Consider the following 24,932-nt stretch of genomic DNA (forward strand, 5'->3'; position numbering starts at 1 on the left):
ATTAAATTATAGGGTAATTAACCATTGGAACAATTTACCAAAAGATGTGATGGATTCTTCATTGCTTGAAATCTTTATATCAAGGCCAGATGTCCTTCTACACGGTATACTCTAACTCAACCAGAAGTTATGAGCTTGATGCAGGAATGGCGTAGTTAAATTCTATGGCCTCCATTATGCAAGTGGTCGGACTAGATGATCATATAGGTCTATGAAATATATTAATTTCTCCTTGCAAAAGGATAGGTGCCACAGAGGGCAAAAATCAAAATAAATTGAGGCTAAGCAGCTGCGACTTAATCAAATTTAAGACAAACAAAAAAAAAAACAAAGCAGCACCTAAAGGCAGTGTATCCTGGTTAAATGTATGATGGGGAATGATCATGATCCTTGCCACAGTGAAAACTGAATACAAAATGTAGGGAAAGGGAAGATTTTTTAGTAAAGAGAGGAAGGAGATTGAAGCAGCTGGTTCATTCCTAAGGGATCCTGACACTTTCTCTAAAAGCATTGATTTTACACATTTATCTGCACTGTACCCCACTGTCTCCTTCATTCTCTTCCATCTATCCATTCCCCTGATCTGCCCTTTTCTTGATCACCTTCGTCCACCCTTCACTGTGACTCTTTGTCCCTCTGTTTACCCTTCACTCGGTTCTTTCACTTTCACACATGGAGAAGGCACCACAAGGATCAACAGTAGGCATCGGAATCTTCATTTCCCCTCTCTCTGGTCCCATGGGAGGTGGGGGCCAGGTCATATGCAGGGAACATGAAGACAGAGAGGCTGCAGTTCTGGAAAAGTGCTCCCTGCACCCACACAAGCAAGTATCAGAGTCGGGCATCGGCAAAATAGCTCAGTGTTAATGTTCTTCTTACAGTGTTTTTGTTGTTTATATTGCAGTAGTGCCTAGTGGCTCCAACTGAGATTAGGCCCTGATTTGTGCTAAACCCTGTACATACAAACAGTAAGATACAGAACCTGCCCTGAAAGTCTAGCAGGTTAAATGGAAGAGGCACACAGGATTGTTATCCCCATCCTTTTGCAGGGGCAGAGAGACACTGAGTGATTTGGACAAGTTCAAGACGCTGTGGCAGAGGCCAGATATTCTAAATCCCAGCCCAGTGCTTTTACCAGCATCCATCCTTCCTCTTAAGTACAATATACTGGGGACAGCAACAGCCGAGGAATGGAAGCAGTGTGCCTCCTAGGCAACCAGGTTGCATTTGCCAACACAAAATTCCTATTTGACAGCAACAAGTGCACTTTTGGAGGACCCGTACACAAGTGATAATTATTAATAGCAAATTAGTATGTAGCTGCATCTGGTATGCTTGATTTGAGGTTGTATTTTTTGTATTTAGTCTTAGTTTCCTTATTCCTTAACATAATGAGACTTGTCTCTGTTGCAGTAGGTTTTTTTCCTCCTAATAAACTATTGTTAACATTCTTTGCCATGCAAAATAATTGAAAACTAAATAAATAGCATACCCCTCAACAACATTACTATTATAACTGTATCTAGTACAGTATTTTTTGTATTAGTCAATAGGAGGGGAAGAGAATCAGAGCCTCCAGTGACTTCATTATACTTTTCCAGGTTTTGTTTTACATGTGAATTGTGTATTCCACATGAGATATGTGGAATTATATTAATTAAATTAATTCCAGATTTTGGTTTTGACTAGAGAGGGCAGCTACCTGCAAACAGGGAAGCTGCATGCTGTCTTATGTGAGCTGCAGGATTAAACTAGGGGTCTGCGGAATCTTACTTTAAATCTATATACTGCATCTGTGTGATACATTCCAGAAGCGTCTAATCAGTTAGGACACAATACTATCATGTAACCAACAACCTGGGGTAGACCCCTTGGCGAACTCCTAGGCATCAGCCAGGAAAGATGGAACCTCCCTAAAAATGGGGGAGGCCACTGGCACCTGATCCGTGGCCCCTTTCTCCCACACCACCCCTTCTCTCCGAGGCCCCACCCCACCTCTTTCCCCCAAAACCCTGCCCCTGTTTGCTCCTTTCCATCCCCTCACCCTGTCACTCATCCTTATGGCTGGTAAAAAGTGGGAGGGCCATGTCCCCTTGATCCCCCCTGTTCTGGCACCCCTGGCATCAACTCATTTCTGAATCCTCTAACCCTCCCCCATACATGGGGATAGAGAGTACCAAAGGGGACCTCAGTCTGTAAAGACTTTAGACCTACTAACCTCCTTACCGGGACATGGTCCACTAGTTACAATCCCATTTGTCATTTACGTCTGGCAGATGGGCCTTATAACCTTTAGTTGCACTGGACACTAACCACAAGTTGCAATCAATCAATGTTCTTATAATATTTCTTAATTAGACTTCTAAATGCTAGTCTTCATGATCCCAACTGTGCCTCCACAATGCTGCAAGTAAGGCAAAAAACAAACAAAAAAACCCCACCTGACTTCTGCTCATTTGACCCAATGGGAAAAATTCTTTCCTGGTCCTGGAAAACAGGCAGTCCCTCCGTGTCTACACTTCAAGATAGGGATGTGATTCCCAGCTTGAGGAGACGTACCCACGGTAACTCTGATCAATCTAGTGTAGTGTCCCACATCTTGAACCCAGGCCTGGGAGTCCCTAGGCAGCTGCTACTAGGGTTATATCTCCAGCCAAATAACTACCCATGGGAACTCTGATTGAAGGGTTACTTAGTTCCACTGATTGGTCCAACCATGCTATTTAAACCAGGAGGAGGACCAGGAAGTTTGTCTGAGGAACAGGGTGGTTTCCTCTTGTGGTTGCATTGAGCCCGGCTTGTGGCTGCCTCCCGCATCAAACCCTGTTCCTGGTTCTTGCTTTACCCCTACCCTTCATTCCTGTTCCCCCTGTGTGCCTGCTCCATGCTTGATCCTTGCCTCTACTCCCACCCTTATGCCTTGCCTCCAATCCTCAGTTACCAGTTCTGGTTCCAACACTGACATCTGATGCTGACTCCAGCTTGACCCTTAGCTCTCGCATTTGACCTTGTCTCTGACCCTCAGTTTCGATTGCTGGTTCTGACTGTGGCTTGACCCTGGCTCTGGTAACTGGCAGTTGACTCTGGTTTTGACTTTTGGCTTCATTCCCCAACCTGGATGCCTGCTCCACCCACTAGACCTGACTACTAGGCCTGACTGTCTAGGTCTTGGCTCTTAATATTTAGTGCACTAAAAATAGAGTATAGCTGTGGCAGTGTGAGTGGCAGGAGGGTCAGCTGCCCCAAATACCATAGACTTGTACTTTGGGTGGCTAATCCCGCCTGCTGCGCACACTGCCATGGCTACTCTGTATTTTTAGCATATTAGATCAGTCAGAGCTGACATGGGTATGTCTCCTCGAGATGGGAATCGCACCTCCAGCTCAAAGTGTAGACATACCCTCAGTATAGAGCAGTACATGAAAGCAGGGTAAAGTGAGGCACATAGGTAGATCATAAAAATATTGCCAAAAATTCCCAGCTCAATATATTTTTCATTAATATAATTAGGTGCACATTTTTCAAGTCCTACTAAGTAATATTGGGATATAATGAGATTGCACACAAAGTCATGGCCCTGTACAAAAGTGATAATCAGGTCAACCCTTCTCTTACTGCTGCTGGATGTTCAACATGGGTTCCTAGTGTTCTGAAGTGTTAAAACATTAACACAGCCAAAAAAGTGAGGAATGATAATATGTTGAACTTACCTTTTAAATCCTGGGGGAATTCTATGCCACTGCATCTGTGCAGAATTCATGTCCCCCACAGATTTCTTTGAGTCCCCGCAGAAAAAAGACTTTCTGATGGGCAAGCAAAGGGAAGCAGCAAGAGTGGTTATGCACCCCACCCCAGCAGTGCGGTCATGTTGTTTCGAGCACCTTGAACAGCCATTGGCGAGAGTAATCACTGCAGGCTACGGATGCCCTGGCTGGTGGATCCTACCCTGCGCTGGGCTCATATGCTAGTCCCATCTGGGCTGCGGGTGGCGGAAGAAGGGACTTCACCTTTCCCTCCAAGGAGTAGCGGCGGATGGGTCAGACCCACCCCGATAACCTCCCCTGACTGCAGGAAACTCCATACCCTCCCTCTTCCTGTGTCCCCCATCCACCCAACCCCATGCATCTGGACACCCCCATACCCAAACTCCCCCACCGAGTCTCACCTCTTGCACCCAGAATTCCCCCACTGAGCCTCCCCACACCCAAACCCTCATCCCCTGCATCTGGAGCCTCCCTGCATCCAGCTCCCCACCCATCCCCAAGTCCCATCTCCCTGCATCTGGATCCCCACCCTACAACCTGACCACTCCCTGCTGAGCCCCCTACACTCAAACCCCCACTTCCCTTGCACCTGGAACCCCTGCTGAGCCCCCCCCCCGACCATCCCTACTGAGCCCCATCCCCCCACACCCAGACCCTTCTGCTGAGACTCAACCACCTTCACCTGGACCCCCACCGTAGATCCCCATTGTCCCTGCCCCAGGAACCCCCCAATAAGCTGCTGTGCATCCAGATCCCCCCACACCTCGACCCCCCACCCCGCTGAGTTGCCCACACATTGCCCCGCCCAGAATCCTCTTACCTCACACCTGGCTCCCCCCACACCAAGCCTCTCCACACTTTGGATGCTGCCGGGCTGAGCCTGCCTGCCCCACCTAGTGCAACTTGTAGTGGAGGGGCAGGACACAGGGATGTTTCTTGGGTAGTCCCTTGTGCTGTGTCAGATTCGGGTGCAACTTCACCACTAAGTGTGTCCCGGGGGTGGGGGGAGAGGGGCATGTAGGATGATCTCCTACCTTTGTGCAGCCTTTGGCCTGTGTTTCCCACTGCCATGTTGGAGCCTCCACATTTATTTATTGACAGATAAAATTTGCAGAATTTAAAAATATTGTGTGCAGAATTTTTATTTTTGGTGCAGAATTCCCTCAGGAGTAACCGTTAGTTTTGTTTTCACATTTTATTTTTTCTTAGGATTTTCTCTTAAGATTTTAGCTGCAAACATTAAGTAGTGAACTAACCTCTGTGAGGTATCACAGATGGTATTTTGCAGATGGTTAATCTGAAGCATGAAGAGGCTAAAGCCAAATGTTTAAAAAACTGGCTCAAATTAATCATAAACTCGAATCTTTGGACTGATTTTCAGAGCTGTTGAGCATCTAAAACTTCCATTATCTTCAATTTTAATTTTCTGGAAATGCTTATGAAAATTTTTACCTCAGTGATGTGCCCAAGACTGTACAGTAAGTCATTGCCAGAGCAGGTAATAGAACAGGGTCTCGTCTCCCAGGCTTAAATTCTAAATACTAAATTACAATAGAGTAAGAAGACATAACTCTGTACAACATCCAGTAAAATAAGATCACAAAAAACCATCTTACATTCTTCTTTTTTGTATGGGTTTAATCAAGTAGCTATCTCAGTACTCAGAGTAGCAGCCATGTTAGTCTGTATTCACAAAAAGAAAAGGAGTACTTCATTGGATGCATATTGATGAAGCGAGCTGTAGCTCATGAAAGCTTATGCTCAAATAAATTTGTTAGTCTCTAAGGTGCCACTAGTACTCCTTTTCTTTTATCTCAGTATTATCATTTTGATTCTAATTATTTGCAAGTGCAAAGTTGTGTGTGAAAATCTGGTAGCCAGTATGAGGCCCTTTCAACATCTATTCTGGTTGAATTTTGTGCTGTGCTTGATAAATTATGGTGTATTTTAAACATCTTTCAGCACATAATTTTTGTAGAAATGTTAATATATCAATGTCATTCAAAATGAATTCTTCTGACTCAGATTATTTGGTTTTAGGCAAAATTTTATTATTAAGCTATTGATGCTCATCTCTGATCAGCCATGATTCCAGCCTCCATTGTACACTTGTTAAGTTTTCAAACAAGTACATTCGTGCTTTTTCCTATGCTACCTCTCATTTTCTGGCGGAGTGCTCCCTGTAAACATCCGTGAAGCTGTCTCATTGTCCTCTTTCAAATCGCTCCTCAGATCTCTGCTTTGCTGTTATGCCTACAAAACTCTCAACAATTAGGCTGCTGGTGTACAGAGATCACTCTCTAAGACACTGACCAATATTGTCTCTTTGTTTCCTTGCACTCCCCCATCTGTCATTTAATGTATCTTGTCTTATACTTAGATTGTAAAAATTATACTTTTTATTCTGTGTTTTGAACAGCACCTAGCACACTGGGATCCTGGTCCATGGCTTGATCTCCTAGACACTACAGTAATACAAGTAGTAATAATTAATAAAAAGGGAGTGTCAAAGGTTGTACCTCCCCTGTAGCACCCCCTTTTGGCCATGTGTGGCTCTGCTGAAGCCTGCCTCAGTTTCCTCTTAAGTCAGATCCTTTTAAGAGACTACACAGTCCAGATATTTTTAAAAATTGCCCTTCTTGGGTCAAATTTATTAAGTCTTGCATGACATCTTTCAAAATAGAACCCAGACTTACATAGTATTCATCCCAGTTTCACTGGGCTCAACTCCTCCTACCTGAGGGTCTGTCCTTTCTTTAAAATTCACTTCTTCGAGCTCCATTCCCAAGATGGGTACAGCCCCTCCTCCATAAGAGTCTGTTTTCCTGCTTTCCTAGCACTTTTTGCCTAGACTTCTCCACAGGCTTTCCTTGCTGCTGAGTCAGGACCCTTCAGGAACCTTCTTGTTCCTTGCAGTGTTTGCAGGCACCTGCCAGCAATCACCAGCAGCTGTCTCCCTGTTTATAAAGTGCAGGTGCTTTTCTTTATGCCAAGTTGGGCACGAAATTATTGGGTCCCCAGGTGCATTGGACCCCACTCCCTATGAAAGAGGCCAGTCATTCTGTGACAGGTAGTTTGTATTATGGGGAGCCATACAGTTGTCTAGTTTGTGTCATGCAGCATACATAAACTTCTCCAGTCTAGCATAACCCTTATTTTTTCATACAAGTATTGCAAATCTTGATCTGTGTTCTTCTTCCAGTGAGTAGTAACTACTAGCCTAGCAGTTCTTAAAAAGATACAATTAATGTAATCTTATGGTGTAAACTGCTTTTAGGGGAAGCCCAGCAGAATCCTAGATTCATCAGTGACAGCTGATAGTTCATGCAGTTATTTTTAATCATCTTCCTAATCCTGTTCCAGAATTTCTAACCAGGGAGGCCCAGCAGATGTTCTCCACATCCCACAGTTTAGCACAGTTTCTCCAGCTTCCTTTCCAGTTTAAAAAGAAATTGAGACTAGTTGGAGTTAGGTACCAATGGAAGAGATAATATAATAGTTTTATTTAACACTTTCAGAAATAGAGGACAGTGATCCTCCAACTTGATCACACTGTTCTTTCCATTGACTTATTTTTTAATAATGTGCTGCTAATAAAATGAGTTCTATTTTTTTCCTCCCTTTCCAGATACACTTAAAAAAACCCTTTTCTACAAGAGTTGTGTATGTTAAAATCAATGCTTATCATCCTTGTAAATCCATCCATTTGAATACTGAAAGGACAGCTTAAAAAGGAATGACAATTTTTTGATATATGTATAAAGTACAGAATTTTTATTTAATCTTTAGCCTTCTACAAGTCTTCATTACATACTTTTAGGAGAAACAATAATAAAAATAATCTAACTGACCCAGATGCCTAATCCAAAAAATATAAATGCCTGTCTGTTAGACTAACAGATAAAAATGATGGTAGCTGATATAAATCTGTCCACAAGGTCATAAATATTTACTCTCAGTCACAAACAGCATGTTTACTGAAATGTGATTTTTTTATGACTACTGTGTAAATCAAAATGATGTGAAAATTGAACTGCTACTTAGAAGACTTGAGCAATAGTACTATTATTATTTATATATGAGCAATCACACACACACCATGATGTTGAAAATCCAGGAATGTGTCACAGCTACTATCTTCTTTTCTAACTTTTTTGTAACAAATGCTTTGATAAATAAGTAACTATTATAAAAATGTTTGAAGTCCAAGGATTACTTCAGGATTCTTTTAAAAAATAAATTATGGTGCTTTTGCATATACGTGTTGAGAGGTGAACCCTACTTTAAATATTAGTTTGTGTGGAAAGTATCCACTTACAGTAGGATAGACGACTTGCCATTGTGTTGGAAATAAATAAATATGCTCACAACTTTTTTAAAAAGCAAGCGAATCTTTTATAACTTCCAAAAATGTTCAATTTTCTGTGCCAGCCATACCCACCAAGAGCTCGGTCCTCCTCCAGTTGAAGTCAATGGGAATTTAACGTTGACTTCAATAGGAACTGAATCAAACCTCTAGTCTGTCATTTTCTTAGTCTAACAAGGCATTTATATCATGCTCATCACCATAGTAACTGAATGCTTCTAAAATCTATATCATCCAAATCCTAAGACAAAATTTCCATTGAAATCACTACAAGTTTTGTTTGAGTGAGGGCTGGGTTATCTGACCTTACAAGACAATATAAAGAGGGCTGTGAAATCAACTCTCCTCTCTCCCTCCTACTTCAGTTATACCTAGAAAGTAATTAATACTTATACAGATCTATATATTTATTCTCATTTTATATTTGATTTTCCATCTTTATGAAACATAGTAGAAACCAAGAACTCATAAAGACACATAGGTCAGATTGATTTAAAAATACATACACATCACCTAGCCTAGTAATTCTGTACAAAATATGAAATAAATAGTCAGATCTCTGTGTTGTTAGTGCAATTGTTTTCTACCTTTTAAAGATTATTTTAGCTGCATTGTGTCATAGAAAGGATCTTATCTAATGTTCTTTTAAGTGGGTCCTTCCACAACTCATTAAATGTTTCTTACCCTACGTGGTACTCACATTTAAGTGGTAAGCATTGTTGAAAGATCTTGGTTTTATAGGATTGTCCTTTAAATGATGTACTGACCCTTTTCAGAGCTTTGGAGTGGCTTATCTCTGAAAATTCAATAGCTATGAGCCTTGACTTTCATTGTGAACTCTATTAAATATGAATCTTTCTACTTTTGCTTGTTCCTATGATTTTTACTTGTCTGTTGCTAATTTCTGTGTCCAAAGTCTACATAAAAGAATAAATGGACACAAATCAGACGTCAAGAATTATAACATTCAAAAAACAGTTGGAGAACACTTCAATCTCTTTGGTCACTCGATTACAGACCTAAAAGTTGCCATTCTTCAACAAAAAAAACTTTAAAAACAGACTCCAACGAGAGACTGCTGAATTGGAATTAATTTGCAAACTGGATACAGTTAACTTAGGCTTGAATAAAGACTGGGAGTGGATGGGTCATTACACAAAATAAACTATTTCCCCTTGTTTATTCCCCCCTCTACCCCCTCACTGTTCCTCAGACGTTCTTGTCAACTGCTGGAAATGGCCCACCTTGATTATCACTACAAAAGGTTTTTTTCCCTTGCTCTCCCGCTGGTAATAGCTCACCTTAAGTGATCACTCTCGTTACAGTGTGTATGATAACACCCATTGTTTCATGTTCTCTCTGTGTATAAATCTCCCCACTGTATTTTCCACTGAATGCATCCGATGAAGTGAGCTTTAGCTCACGAAAGCTTATGCTCAAATAAATTTGTTAGTCTCTAAGGTGCCACAAGTACTCCTTTTCTATTTGCGAATACAGACTAACACAGCTGCTACTCTGAAACCTGTTATATAAAACATTGTTAATATAGGATTTAGGAACTTAAGTTTAACTAATAATCTAATTCTAAAGAAATAACTTCCTTTTTATGTATACCTTTCCATGGTCAGATGGTATATAGTCTACCTGATGTTAATTAAAATGAAATCAAATATCCCAGTATATGCACTAGCATAAGGCACTTGGATGTAGAAAATATATATACATTCTAATTAATAGGGTCTACTTGTAGTTTATTCATTACTAAAGAAGCAGCACCTACTGATGCATAATAGTTATATAGTAATACATCTAATTTTGATGATTGTCAATATTTTTCATAAAATTAATCATTTTAACAGGGAAAGTGTATCATGGACTATCTTTCCCTCCCATTTGCAGTTAGAAATTAGATTTAAATATTGACTTGAGACATTCTTTCTACACATGATTGTAGATATTTTCTGTGTATGTATTTCTGATCTTCTCTTCTTCTTGATACATTCCTAGATCTTTCTGTTTTAAAACAACCATTAACTCTGAAGATGTACTTTATATTTTCTTGATGATTTTTGAAATTGCACTTTCCTCAGCAGATTTCTTGTATTGTCACCGCAGCTGAGCTGTGAACTTGACACATAAAGTAAAATGTTTCAGGGTGGTACCGTGTTAGTCTGTGTCACCAAAAAAAAACAAAAACAAAAAACACGAGGAGTACTTGTGGCACCTTAGAGACTAGCACATTTATATGGGCATAAGCTTTCGTGGGCTAAAACCCACTTCCTCAGACGCATGCATAAAGTAAAATGTGTGTTGACATCACTGCAGGATTATTATTTGTAACAATGGCTGGTGGAGCAACAGGAAGCTGAGTTAGATGTCTCACTGCTGATTAGACTGACTTGGAGCTTACAGTTAGACTCCAGATACAGAAGTAGTTATGTTTAGTGGGGAGAGCATTTTCTCTCCTCATACTTTGCATTTACCCGAGAGGAATCATTTTATACCAGTTTACTGCTCAGTGCCCTATCCTGAAATCCTTCACTCACAACTCCCATCAACTTCACTAAGGCCATGTCTACACCACAAAGTTAGGTCAACTTTATGTAAGTCGCCATGGAGCCTCCGATTTAAACAAGTCGATCTCGTGTGTCCACACTACGCTAATTGTGTTGTCGGAGTGCATCCTCACTAGCAGGGCTTGCATCAACGCATGGAGCACTGCACTATGGGTAGCTATCCCACAGTGCACATACCCAAGTGGAATTTTGGGTTGGGCTTGCAATGCCTTATGGGACCAAAACATTGGCGTGGGTGATTATGGGAACATAGTGTTAGCCTCCCATGATGCACTTACCTCCCTCCCTCCCTCCCTGAAATCAACGGCAACAAACCGAGCCTTTTTCATGTCTTTTTTCATAAGCCTTGGTTACCTGCATGGACTCCATAGCACGATAAGCATGGGCCCCGCTCAGCTGTACGCTGTTGTGAGCATTACAAACAGCTCGCACCTTATCTTACAATATTTACACAGCCAATATAGGAGCTGCCACATAGAACAATGTGATGCTACGCATGCAGCCCTGCTGGAAGACATAGAGCGGAGCAATTCACAGTTGCTGGCAAGAGTCATACATCACCTTGACAAGGTTGAGTGCCATTTCTGGGCCTGGGAAACAAGCACTGACTGGTGGGACCGCATTGTTATGCAGCTATGGGATGATGAGCATGGCTGCAGAACTTTCGAATGCGTAAGGCCACTTTCCAGGAACTGTGTGAAGAGCTTTCCCCAGCCCTGAAGCACAGAAATACTAAAATGAGGACTGCTCTGACAGTGGAGAAGCGAGTGGTGATAGTTCTGTGGAAGCTTGCAACGCAGACTGCTACCAGTCAGTGGGGCATCCATTTGGAGTGGGTAAATCTACTGTGGGATCTGTTGTGATCCAAGTTTGCAGGGCCATTAACAGATTTCTGCTAAGTAGTGTAGTGACTCTGGGCAACGTGCAGGACATAGTGGATGGTTTTGCTGTGATGGGGTTCCCTAACTGTGGTGGGGCAATAGATGGAATGCATATCCCTATCTTGGCAACAGACCAGCTTGCCAAAGAGTACATAAACAGAAAAGGATACATCTCAATGGTGTTGCAAGCACTAGTGGATCATGGGGCCGTTTCACTGACATCAACGTGGGATGGTCGGGGAAGGTGCATGATGCACGCATCTTTAGGAACACAGATCTGTTCAGAAATCTGCACGCAGGGACTGTCTTTCCAGACTGCAAAATAACCATTGGTGATGTTGAAATACCAATTGTGATCCTGGGAGACCCAGCCTACTCCTTGCTCCCATGGCTCATGAAGCATACACTGGTAGCCTGGACAGCAGTAAGAACCAGTTCAACCGTAGACTGAGCAAGTGCAGAATGGTGGTGGAATGTACCTTTAGACGTTTAAAAGGCTGCTGGCATTGCTTGCTTACTAGGTTAGACCTCAGTGAAAGCAATATCCCCATTGTTATTGCTTCCTGCTGTCTGCACCATAATATCTGTGAAACAAAGGGAGAAAAGTTTCCGCTGGGGTGGGGAGTTGAGGCAGATTGCCTGGCAGCCAATTTTGAGCAGCCAGACACCAGGGCAATAAGATGAGCACATCGAGGGGCTCTGCATCTCCGTGAAGCTTTGACAACCAGTTTCAGCAATGAGCCAGAGTAATGTGACACTTATCTGTGTAGTTCCTTACCAAACTATCCCCTCCATGCATTTTCTCCCCTGTAAACTCCACCCCACCAATCGCCATGTGTTGAATGAATAAAGAGCCTTTTTCCCTCAATCCATTAAATTTTATTATGCACACAAACACACAGAGACAGCAAAGAAAAGTAAGATAACTTGGGGCAAAAGGGCTGATAACATTGTAGGGGGAGAAACAAGGAAAGCTTGATTACAGATGCACTGCAATAGCAATCAAAGGTGTGGGTAGGGCGCCTACTGGTGTTTGTACCCTCCTCTGATGTTGAGTGCAAGGGATACTGAAAATTCCCTCCCCCCACTCCATATGACATTTTGGGGAGGAGGATGTAGAACTGGATGATGATGGCAGCAGGTTCAGCTTTGGCCGCAGAGGGACTCTAGTATCCAGCTGCCTTTCTTGAGCCTCAACCAGACACCTCAACATGTCTGATTGGTCCTTCATAATCCGCAGCATCTCTTCATGCATGGCACGTTCTAGTTCCCTGAATGCTCTCCTGTCCTCTCTGTCCATGTCCAGTTCTCAGACAGTGCAATCCTCCATGCTCTGAGCTCTGTCTTGTCACTCTCAGAGGTGCATTAACTGATTGAACATGTCCTCCCAAGTCTTCTTTTTCTACCTTCAAATCTGGGAAAGTCTCTGTCCCGGTGTGGAGGATGCGCCAACAGACAAGGTTTCAGCTGCAAGGAATGCAAATCGCAAGGGTAGCATTGACAGTGCATACATTGTTTCTGGTGCAAGGTTAATTTTTTTTTTAAATTAAAAAAACACCCCTCAATACACATCACTGCAAGCTACAACATAATCACAACCCCTGGCTGTTGCAAGAGTCAGTTTGTTGTTCAAAGCCATGGTGAGTAAGGCCATGAGGTATGGGCGAGAGGTCTTGTGCTACTGCTTTTGTGAAGCTGCAGTGCTGTGTGTTGCAATTATGCCAACAAAGTTAATACTGGAGTGGTGCGGGAAAGTGTCCTATCATGATGGATGAAATAAGGTAACCCTTCCCAGAAACCTTCCACAAAGGATTGCAGAGTACCTCCATGAAAGCTTCCTAGAGATCTCCATGGAGGATTCATGGGCCATCCCTGTTCACATAAACAGTCTTTTTTGAAGAGCAGCCTCTGCGTAGCTGGAGTGACCACCGATACCCACTACACCTAATTTTTTGTTCAGATTAAACATAAAAATAATGGCATGTAACCCCTGCAGTCTAATTGGAAAGGTGTACTCACCAGAGGTGCCTTCCCCGGCATCACGCTTCACCGACAATTGGTCCTCTGAAGGGATGGGCTCCAGGGTTAAAGAGAGTTCTTCGCTGTCGGGGAGAATGGATCCTCCGCTTGCCTACCTCACATTCTCCTCCTCCTCTTCCGTGTTAACAGTGTCCTCCTTGTTGTTGCTCGAGGTCACCTGGGGTTCCTGGGAGGTATCCACCGAGCGTTTTGGGGTAGTGGTGAGGTCCCCACCAAGAATCGCATGCAGCTCCTCATAAAAGCGGCATGTCTGTGGGGCAGAACCAGAATGACTGTTCACTTTCCTTGTCTTCTGGTACGCTTGACAAAGCTCCTTTATTTTCATGCAGCACTGCTATGTATGCCTGGTGTAGCCCTTCTCCCTCATGCCCCGTGCGATCTTGTCATAGATGTCAGCATTTCTTCTGCTGGATTGGAGCTTTGCCTGCACAGACTTTTCTCCCCACACAGCAATAAGATCCACCACCTCCTATGTACTCCATTCTGGAGCATGTTTGTGGCCTTGAGTCTCCACGATCCATTGTGCTGGTGAACTCTCCACGCTGATCAACAGGAAATGAAAATTCCAAAGTTCCCGGGGCTTTAACGGGGGAGCGGTTGATTCCTGTGTACCTGGCTGATGTGCAGTGAAGTTCAAAGTGCTCTCCAGAGCGGTCACAGTGGAGCACTATGGGACACCTCCTGGAGGCCAATTCATTCAAATTACACAACACAGTGTCTACACTATCCCCATGTCGACCCGTGGATGTCGAATCAAGCGCTATGCCTCTCATGCAGGTGGAGTACAGAAGTCTACTTTACAGGCCACTTATGTCGGTGGAAGGGACTCAGTGGTGTAGAACATATGTTATTAGATTGACTTAATGCGGCTTACATCAACCTAAGTTTGTAGTGTAAACCAGCCTAAGAGTTGGGGTGGCAAGGAATGCAGAACTGGATCTTCAGTGTGGCATCTTCATGGTATAGTTTTGAAAATACAGAAATGACTGCTCTTTTTTTCTGGTCCTACTAAAAATGCCATCTCTCCCTGTACCTATTGCTCCACTAGCTATTCTGATGTTAATAAGAATATGTCTACACTACGAAATTAGGTCGAATTTATAGAAGTCGGTTTTGTAGAAAGCGTTTTATACAGTCGAGTGTGTGTGTCCCCACACAAATGCTCTAAGTGCATGTAGTCGGCGGACTGTGCCACAGTACTGAGGCAACCGTCAACTTCCAGAGCTTTGCACTGTGGGTAGCTATCCCACAGTTCCTGCAGTCTCCACCGCCCATTTGAATTCTGAGTAGAAATCCCAGTGCCTGATGGGTCTAAAACATTGTCACGGGTGGTTCTGGGTACATATCGTCAGGCTCCCGTTCCCTCCCTCTCTCCGTAAAAGCAAGGGCAGACAATCGTTTTGCACCTTTTTTCTTGAGTTACCTGTGCAGACGCATATCACAGCAAGCATGGAGACCGCTCAGCTAACCATCACCGTATGTCTCCTGGGTGCTGGTGGACGTGGTACTGCATTGCTACACAGCAGCAGTTTATTACCTTTTGGCAGCAGACAGTGCAGTATGACTGGTAGCCGTCGTCGATGTAGTCCTGGGTGCTCTTTTAACCGGGTGCCTGGGCAAACATGGGAGTGACTCAGCCAGGTCTTTCCCTTGTTTCGTCTCATGGTGATTAATCCTACCGGCAGTGCACTGTCTTTTAATCTGCAGCTAGCAGAAGACGATGGCCAGTAGTCATACTGCACCGTCTTCTGCCGAGCACCCAGGAGGTGACGATGGCTAGCGGTCGTACTGCACAGTCTGCTGCCAGCATGATGTATAAAGATAGATGAAGTGGCTCAAACAAGAAGTAGACCAGATTTGTTTTGTATTCATTTTCTCCTCCCTCCCTCCCTCCCTCCCTCTGTGAAATCAACGGCCTGCTAAACCCAGTTTTGAGTTCTATCCTTGACGTTTTGAGTTCTTGTCCTTAAGGCGGCCATTCAGTTTCTTGCAAAGCTGCAACACCCCCTTTGTTGATTTTAATTCCTGTAAGCCACCCTGTAAGCCATGTCATCAGTCGCCCCTCCCTCCATCAAGGCAACAGCAGACAATTGTTCCGCGCCTTTTTTCTGTGCAGACTCCATACCACGGCAAGCATGGAGCCCACTCAGATCACTTTGGGCAATTAGGAGCACATTAAACACCACAACGCATTATCCAGCAGTATATGCAACCCAGAACTGGCAAAGCGAAACTGGGTGAGTAGGCAACATCAGCGCGGTGACAAGAGTGATAAGGACATGGACACAGACTTCTCTCAAAGCACGGGCCCTGCAATGTGGGCATCATGGTGCTAATGGGGCAGGTTCATGTGGTGGAATGCCGATTCTGGGCTCGGGAAACAAGCACAGACTGGTGGGACTGCATAGTGTTGCAGGTCTGGGATGATTCCCAGTGGCTGCAAAACTTTCGAATGCATAAGGGCACTTTCATGGAACTTTGTGACTTGCTTTCCCTGCCCTGAGGCACAAGCATACCAAGATGAGAGCAGCCCTCACGGTTGAGAACGAGTGGCAATAGCCCTGTGGAAGCTTGCAATGCCAGACAGCTACCGGTCAGTTGGGAATCAATTTGGAATTGACAAATCTACTGTGGGGGCTGCTGTGATGCAAGTAGCCAACGCAATCAAAGATCTGCTGATATCAAGGGTAGTGACCCTGGGAATTGTGCAGGCCATAGTGGATAGCTTTGCTGCAATGGGATTCCCCTAACTGTGTGTGGCCATAGACGGAACCCATATCCCTATCTTGGCATTGGTGCACCAAGCCAGCGAGTACATAAATTGCAAGGATACTTTTCAATAGTGCTGCAAGCACTGGTGGATCACAAGGGACGTTTCACCACATCAACGTGAGATGGCCGGGAAAGGTACATGACGCTCGCATCTTCAGGAACTCTGGTCTGTTTCAAAAGCTGCAGGAAGGGACTTTATTCCCAGACCAGAAATAACCATTGGGGATGTTGAAATGCCTATAGTTATCCTTGGGACCCAGCCTACCCCTTAATGCCTCATGAAGCCATACATAGGCAGCCTGGAGAGTAGTCAGGAGCTGTTCAACTACAGGCTGAACAAGTGCAGAATGGTGGTAGAATGTGCATTTGGACATTTAAAAGCGTGCTGGTGCAGTTTTACTGGCTCGGTTAGACCTCAGTGAAACCAATATTCCCACGTTATTACTGCTTGCTGTGCGCTCCACAATATCTGTGAGAGTAAGGGGGAGAACGTTCATGGCGGGGTGGAGGTTGAGACAATCGCCTGGCTGCTGGTTACGCACAGCCAGACACCAGGGCGCTTAGAAGAGTACAGGAGGATGCGGTGCGCATCAGAGAAGCTTTGAAAACCAGTTTCATGACTGGCCAGGCTATGGTGTGAAAGTTCTGTTTGTTTCTCCTGGATGAAACCCCCTACCCCTTGGTTCACTCTACTTCCCTATAAGCTAACCACCCTCCCCACCTCCCTTCGATCACCGCTTGCAGAGGCAATAAAGTCATTGTTGCTTCACATTCATGCATTCTTTATTAATTCATCACACAAATAGGGGGATAATTACCAAGGTAGCCCAGGAGGGGTGGTGGAGGAGGGAAGGACAAGGCCACACAGCTTTAAAAGTTTAAACTTATTGAATGCCAGCCTTCTGTTACTTGGGCAATCCTCTGGGTGGAGTGGCTGGGTGGCCGGAGGCCCCCCCACCGCGTTCTGGGCGTTTGGGTGAGGAGGCTATGGAACTTGGGAAGGAGGGCGGTTGGTTACACAGGGGCTGTAACAGTGGTCTGTGCTCCAGCTGCCTTTCCTGCAGCTCACCATACCTGGAGCATATTAGTTTGATCCTCCAGCGCCTCAGCATTGAATCCTGCCTCCTCTCATCACGCTGCCACCATCTTTCAGATTCAGCCCTCTCTTCAGCCTGCCACCTCTCCTCCCGGTCATTTTGTGCTTTCCTGCACTCTGACATTGTCTGCCTCCATGCATTCATCTGTGCTCTGTCAGTGTGGGAGGACAGCATGAGCTCAGAGAACATTTCATCGCGAGTGCATTTTTTTCACCTTCTAATCTTCGCTAGTCTCTAGGAAGGAGAAGATCCTGTGATCCTTGAAACACATGCAGCTGGTGGAGAAAAAAAAAAGGGACAGTGGTATTTGAAAAGACAAATTTTATAGAACATTGGGTACGCTCTTTCACGGTAATCCTTGCTGTTAACATTACAATACATAACATATGTGCTTTCGTTACAAGGTCACATTTTGCCTCCCCCCACCGCGTGGCTAACAGCGGGGAACGTTTCGTTCACCATAGGCAAACAGCCCAGCAGGAATGGGCACCTCTGAATGTCCCCTTAAGAAAAGCACCCTATTTCACCAGGTGACCATGAATGATATCACTCTCCTGAGGATAATACAGAGAGATAAAGAACAGATGCTGTTTGAATGCCAGCAAACATACACTGCAATGCTTTGTTTTACAATGATTCCCGAGTACATGCTATTGGCCTGGAGTGGTAAAGTGTCCTATCATGGTGGATGGAATAAGGCTGCCCTCCCCAGAAACCTTTTGCAAGGCTTTGGGAGTATAATCCAGGAGAGCCACAAATGCCAGGGCAAATTAATCATTAAACATGCTGGCTTTTAAACCTTGTACAGTATTTTAAAAGGTACACTCACCAGAGGTCCCTTCTCTGCCTGGTGGGTCCAGAGGCAGCCTTGGGTGGGTTTCGGGGGTACTGGCTCCAGGTCCAGGGTGAGAAACAGTTCCTGGCTGTCGAGAAAAACTGGTTTCTCCACTTGTTTGCTGTGAACTATCTACAACCTTCTCATCATCGTCTTCCTTGTCCCCAAAACCTGCTTCCCTGTTGCCTCCATCTCCATTGAAGGAGTCAAAACCACACGCTGGAGTAGTAGTGGCTGAACCCCCTAAAATGGCATGCAGCTCATCATAGAAGCGCATGTTTGGGGCTCTGATCCGGGAGCAGCTGTTCGCCTCTCTGATTTCTGGTAGGCTTGCCTCAGCTCTTTAGGTTCAACGCAGCACTGCTTCGGGTCCCTGTTATGGCCTCTGTCCTTCATGCCCTGGGAGATTTTCACAAATGTTTTGGTATTTCGAAAACTGGAATGTAGTTCTGATAGCACGGATTCCTCTCCCCATACAGCGATCAGATCCCGTACCTTCCGTTCGGTCCATGCTGGAGCTCTTTTGCGATTCTGGGACACCATCATGGTCACCTCTGCTGATGAGCTCTGCATGGTCACCTCTGCTGATGCGCTCTGCATGGTCACCTGCAAACTTGCCACACTGGTCCAAACAGGAATTGAAATTCAAAAGTTCACAGAACCTTTTCCTGTCTACCTGGTCAGTGCATCTGATTGAGAGCGCTGTTCCAGAGTGGTCACAATGGAGCACTCTGGGATAGCTCCCGGAGGCCAATACCAATCTAATTGCATCCACAGTACCCCACAATTTGACCCAGCAAAACGATTTCAGCGCTAATCCCCTTGTCGAGGGTGGAGTAAGGAAATCGATTTTAAGAGCCCTTTAAGTTGGGAAAAAAAGGACTTCGTCATGTGGACTGGTACAGGGTTACATCGATTTAACGCTGCTAAATTCGACCTCAACGCCTAGTGTAGACCCGGGCTCAGAACACCCCTAAGATTCTGCTTGTGGTGAAGCACGTTCTGGGTCAAGTATTGATTGCAGTTACTTGTATGAGAAGTGCCATCAAAGTTAATGGCTCTTCTATGTATGAATAGAGCTTCATTGTGAAGACAGAAGTCTCCTCGATAAAATTTTAAATAATTCAGTCCTAACACCGAAAACTAGAGAGAGAGAGAAATGTTTATTGAAAGGGAAAAATAAGGTTTAGTTTTTTTTGTTCTGTCAGAATAGTGAAAGGAATAAACTAGACTTCCTGTCCCTTGTGTATTATACATGTAGAGGTGCTTTGAAGGTTTGTTTGATAGTACTTGGTCTGAAAATTGTTTTTCAACTGTCACTCATACCCACAGGAGAGGTCTTTTCTAAAATAGCATTTGAGAAAAATAAAATAAATTGATCTAAGGTAAAAAAAAAATGCAAAGAATGAACTACAGACACCATCCTTAAGTCACCCTGTTGTACACAAGTATTGCAGCTGCCAAAAGAATTATTCCATGATGTGTTCTATTTGAAAGCTTTAGAACAATGAGTTATCATAAGTATCATGAAAGCTGCTATAAGAATATAGGTTAAACTTCAGCTTTGCATTTTATTGCTTTCATCAGTTGAAACTGAATTCTTAGCAGTGTGTAATGTGTTGGGTTGTATCAAAATTCATAATATTTTATGGTATGTTGTTCCTGTGTTTTACTTAGCAGCATTTTTAAAACAACTTTTTTTTTAAATTTTTAAAATTTGCAGTACTTCTTTACTGTGTCTTTGGCCATGAAGGGCAGAAGCCACTGGAGCTCCGTTGTGAGGAAGAAAGTGATGGAGATGAATGGGTAGAAGCTATTCACCAGGCTAGGTATGAAACCGACCTCTTAATTTATTCTAAACTCCACTTTTTATTCTTAGAGATGGTAGAGATTTTAATATAAATCTACTCTCTCTCTAAAAAAAAAAAAGTAATTATTTTAGGCAAATGTATACTTGCATTCCCCAGGTGAGTTTCACTGGATAGAGTATTACAGATACAAATTGTTAAAGGCACACGTGTTCTGTATCACAAACATCAGTGCTCCAGACAAAATTAGTTTCAGAGAGACGTTTTCTTAGTGCAAAATACTTAGGGATTAATTCATTTTAATGTAAGAGCTGCTTGGTTAGTAACTTGCAAGTCAGAAATAAGTGTTCTGTAGCCATAGAAATGAGATAGCGAGTGACTCACAAAATGCCTTCAGATACGAGGGTACAAAAATGCGGAGACTGAACTATATTATATAATAAATACATTTCAATAATAAAATGCCAGTCACAAAATTTAAATCCAAAACACTTTCTAGTGTGCAAAAAAGTGAAAGGGTTGTAGACCGTCAGTTGACTGCATTATGACTTTCTACCACCCAGTACCCCTTTCCTCAGAAAGGGCCTGGGTGAGGAAGGTGAGGATTACAGCATAATGTGAAAGTCAGCCAACTCAGGTTTTGGCAAATTGAGCTGTAGAAATGAAGGGCCCTTTCCTGAAATGCATTCCTCCAGGCCCCTCCCTCATTTCAGCAATCACAGTTAATCTGAACGGCTATGGTAATACACCGAGAGGGCAGCAGTCTCTGAGTTGCTCAGGATCCAAACCATGTAAATACATAAATGGAAATGGTTTTGCTCTTGACTAAAAAATGAGCATGAGTTTTAATTTACAATTATTTGTTGATGTTGTAGAGGGTCCTGGCTCCTCTCCAGGCAGGCTTTTTGATGTGTGATGTGTGTAAAAGGGGTTAAAATCCCAGCCCCTCTTTTCCTCACCTCTCACTTGTTGAGGGTATGTGGTTCGGGGCCCTCTTGAACACTGAGGAGGAACCTAAAGAAATTGAATCAGGGCCTGAGAAGCAGCAACGCAAAGATTGCAAGAGGAGCCATTCTTGCAGGGGATGGAGATGGTGCATCAGAGCAGAGTAGGAGAAAAGGGAGAGTTGTTCTTAGAAGGGGTGATTGTTCTACAGCAACTCAGCACAGCAGTGCTCTGAGTCAGGGGACCTGATCTGGGTAGAAATGAGGGAACACATGAGAGGGAACAGACAATTTAGGCATGCGTGGGGTTAAAAAAGGCAGGTTTTCCCCACAGATCTACAATATAAGGGTCAGAAAACCAATATACTGGGTGAGGATTAGGCTGAGACTGCCAAACTCATTTTCTCTTGTTTTTTAAATCATGATTTGAACTCTGGCCTCCAATTGTGGCCTAAAACACTAGTTTTCACTATCAATAGGTTTTATGTGTACCCCATAAAGACAAATGTTGCCCCCATCCCCATCTTGATCTAGCCTCTCCTTACATCTAAATCACATTTATCAGGTGTCTTATCAAAATTTCTTTATTTGCTGGAGAACTTTTCAGGGATTCAGTAATTTTATTCAGTTCTGTCATTCTGTATCATATTATAAAAATATAGAATTGCTGCTCTTAAAATGTAAAGCTGCTTTTCCAGGAAAGTTACACATTCACTTTTCTTGTATAGGTGTAGAGTAAAGGTAGATGAGATGGGTGCAGCTTGTTGTATAAATTCTTCGCCTCCCTATAATGTGACAATTCAATACTTTGATATCACTTCCTATTTAATGAGGATTTTTTGATATATGGGTTGTTATTTAATGACACACCAGCACAGTATTGTAACTGACTCCCGCTCTCCAGCCCCAGGATGTCACTGTGAGCCCTGTGGTACACCAGTCTTAAGTGCCTGGTAGTGTGCTCGGTATACCATACACTCAGAGGCAAGTCCTGTAGGTGCTTCAAGCTTTAGGCCCTTAAAATTCTAGACCTTGATTGGTCCCCCATAACACTGAATCTGATGAGTAATAAAAGATGCATTACTACAGTTGCCTGGAAAAAACATTACACTTTTCCTAGTTAGGATGGCTTTAAGTCGCATAAAAAGTTGATAAACACAAGTCCCAGTTCAACCCCAAGGATGGTTCAGTCCCGGAGCATGAAGGTGGGGCTCCTCTAGTTTAGTGCAGGGATACTCGCTCGAGGCCACCCCTTTCCAGAGACAATCCCGCACTGGCCTGCAAATCCCTTGGCCACAGTCCTGTCCTTTTTTTTGTAGCACCTGCAGTATCATTCAGGCCCATTGCCCCACTGTTTGCAGGCTACACTTGAATGTCCACTAGCTGCAGCTACCACTGGCCCCTTTGCCAACCACCAGTTTCTTCCCAGCCCAGTTCTCAACCCTTCAGTCCCAGCTCCTAAACTGCCTGGCCTCCTGCTCCTGCTTCAACACATTGACATCACTTTCTTTTTAATGAGGATTTTTGGATATATAGTTTGTTAATTATTGGCACATCAGCACAGTATAAGTATCAGATAACTTGCTCCCTCCTGCTCCTGCTTGCCTCCAGCTCCCTCCTGAGCCAGGTCCTCTCTGACTTCTGATTTTACTTCTCTTCCCTGTGCTGGAAGTATTGTGGAGCAATCTTTTAGCTAGGAGTAACATAGTGCTTAGTAAACAGCCAGCATAGCTGTATAAATCACCTTACTAAATAAACTGTGAAGAGCTGGCAACTCTAGTACATATTGGGGATGGGAAGGAAGCAGATAGAAATATCAAAAGGCAAACCAAACATGTGAGATCATCTAAAAAAATCCTCATGATTTTTGGAGGTCTGACTCATGCCTTTTGGGGTGGGCAATACCACAGCAGTTTGGAACCAAACTCAGCAGGTTCTTTTGCTAGGATTCAGATGCATTAGATTTACTTGGAGTTTCATGTTTGCACATGGAATTTCAGAATAAATCATGAACCTCCCACACTCCACCCCTTTTTAGTTTCTCCCTCTCTTAACAGAACCTAGGACTCAGCTTTAACTTAGAAGGCCTTCTTGGAAAGGAGGATTATTCCAGGGGCCTAAAACTTTTCTTTCCCTGATCATGCAATGAGGGGAAAGGGAGAAAAGCCTGTTCATACACCACTGTGGGTATGATTTAGGGGAAACCATATAACTACTCCCCATATCTTTAATTTTGATGTGAAGGAAATGTTGCCTGGTTTGGAAATTGGTGCCATCATTTCTTACAACCCTAGCTAGTAAATAGGATAAGCATCATAAGTACACTTCAAAAAGAACAAACAATTTTCAGTCCTTTTTCACAGCGAAGTCCTTGTTCCTTAATGGAGCGTCCCTTACAGGGGGATAGTGGAAGTCTAGACTGACATATAGCTCACTGTGGGATGTACATTATTATTCATAGCAAGATAAAGTTTTTCTAGGCATTCCTCTAAAAGAGGGAGTGTTAGCAGATGAACAAAATAAAAATAAAATAATATCACAATTTATAATCCAACTCTGTAATTTATATAGATTGTGACCATAGCAACTGCTAACAGTGTTGCTTTGCTCTGCCATTTAACGTAACTTTGAGCTGAAAAGAAACATAATTATCTTTAATTCTTAATTGAACAAATTCAACAGAAATACTTTATGAAAGGGAAAAAATAGAAAATAGGGGATTTTTATTTATCACTGTATATGTTTGAGTTCCCTAAAGCTATTCTTTCCATTGTTCAGGTTAATCCCCCTTTTTTCTTATATATAACATAAACACAGTTGTCATTAAACATGGGAGGAGAAAAAAGGATCAGGGCTTAATTTTCCTCTCACTTACATGAGCTTTTCATCAATATTATTCCTTCTGATTCACATAATTGTAAGGGAGAGAGAATTGGGGTCTTAGTTATTACTTCTATTTCAGACACTTTTAACTGCCACAGATGCTTTTTGACACTTAAGAAGAAGACTGACTACTCTAGAGTCTGCAAAATAAATTCTTGAAAACTGAAAAATAGGTGCACTAATACAGATTATTTTTAATGGCTGTATCTCATTTCAAGTATTGTTCATTCCACTAATAATATATAGGATGTTTCCTGATTGATTTCCCCAGGAATACATATATTGTGATATTAATTATTGAAGAAAGCCCAGAGCTGATTGGATGGGTGGTTATTGTTATACTATTATTATGATGATGATTACAATAATTAAATGATAAAAATAAACACTGTAGAGGAAAGTTTTAACATTTTAAATCCTTTTCATAATCCATTAAGAGAAAAAAATCTTGTTTTATGACGGCTTTGGGAATGCCCTCCAATTAATTTAAATATGAGTTTTTTTCCAGGTCAGCATTTAATGTAATAGCCATATTCAGTGTTGGCACCCTCCAGTACATGACTCCATTAATTTTTAATGAATTGGACAATTAATAAATACATAAAAAGAGTAAAGTCAGGGAATATGCATATTTTAAGTTTTCTTTTTATATCAAGTCCCAAAAACTAAGAAAAAGTATTCATTATTAAATGATTGTTGCAAAATAAGAGAAGTTTAAACACTAGAAGACATTGTAGGTCAAAATAACTTGGTATTGCCCTTTCTACCCCACACCCTTTGCAGACATAAGAGTGGAAGGAATTCAGTGCTCAGCAAATTCAGTGAAATTGAGTGAGAGCTCATAGATAGAAATAACACAATCAAGTAGAACAGCACATACTAAAGAGTGGTAGCAGTAGTAGCAGATGACAGAACAAGGAGTAACGGCCTCAAGTTGCAGTGGGGGGAGGTTTAGGTTGGATATTA

The 24,932-nt window shown here is 43.0% G+C and overlaps 1 protein-coding gene across 1 annotated transcript in view; it reads left to right on the forward strand.

The window, feature by feature from the left end:
* The window catches only part of RASGRF2 (Ras protein specific guanine nucleotide releasing factor 2), a 225,546-nt gene that overhangs the window by 43,342 nt on the left and 157,272 nt on the right, over positions 1–24,932 (forward strand). The window contains 2 exon segments of the mRNA XM_038403244.2: positions 20,055–20,067; positions 20,070–20,160. Coding sequence (XP_038259172.1) covers positions 20,055–20,067; positions 20,070–20,160 — 104 coding nt within the window.

Source organism: Dermochelys coriacea, chromosome 5 (assembly GCF_009764565.3).
Source record: "Dermochelys coriacea isolate rDerCor1 chromosome 5, rDerCor1.pri.v4, whole genome shotgun sequence".
NCBI classification, from domain to species: domain Eukaryota; kingdom Metazoa; phylum Chordata; order Testudines; family Dermochelyidae; genus Dermochelys; species Dermochelys coriacea.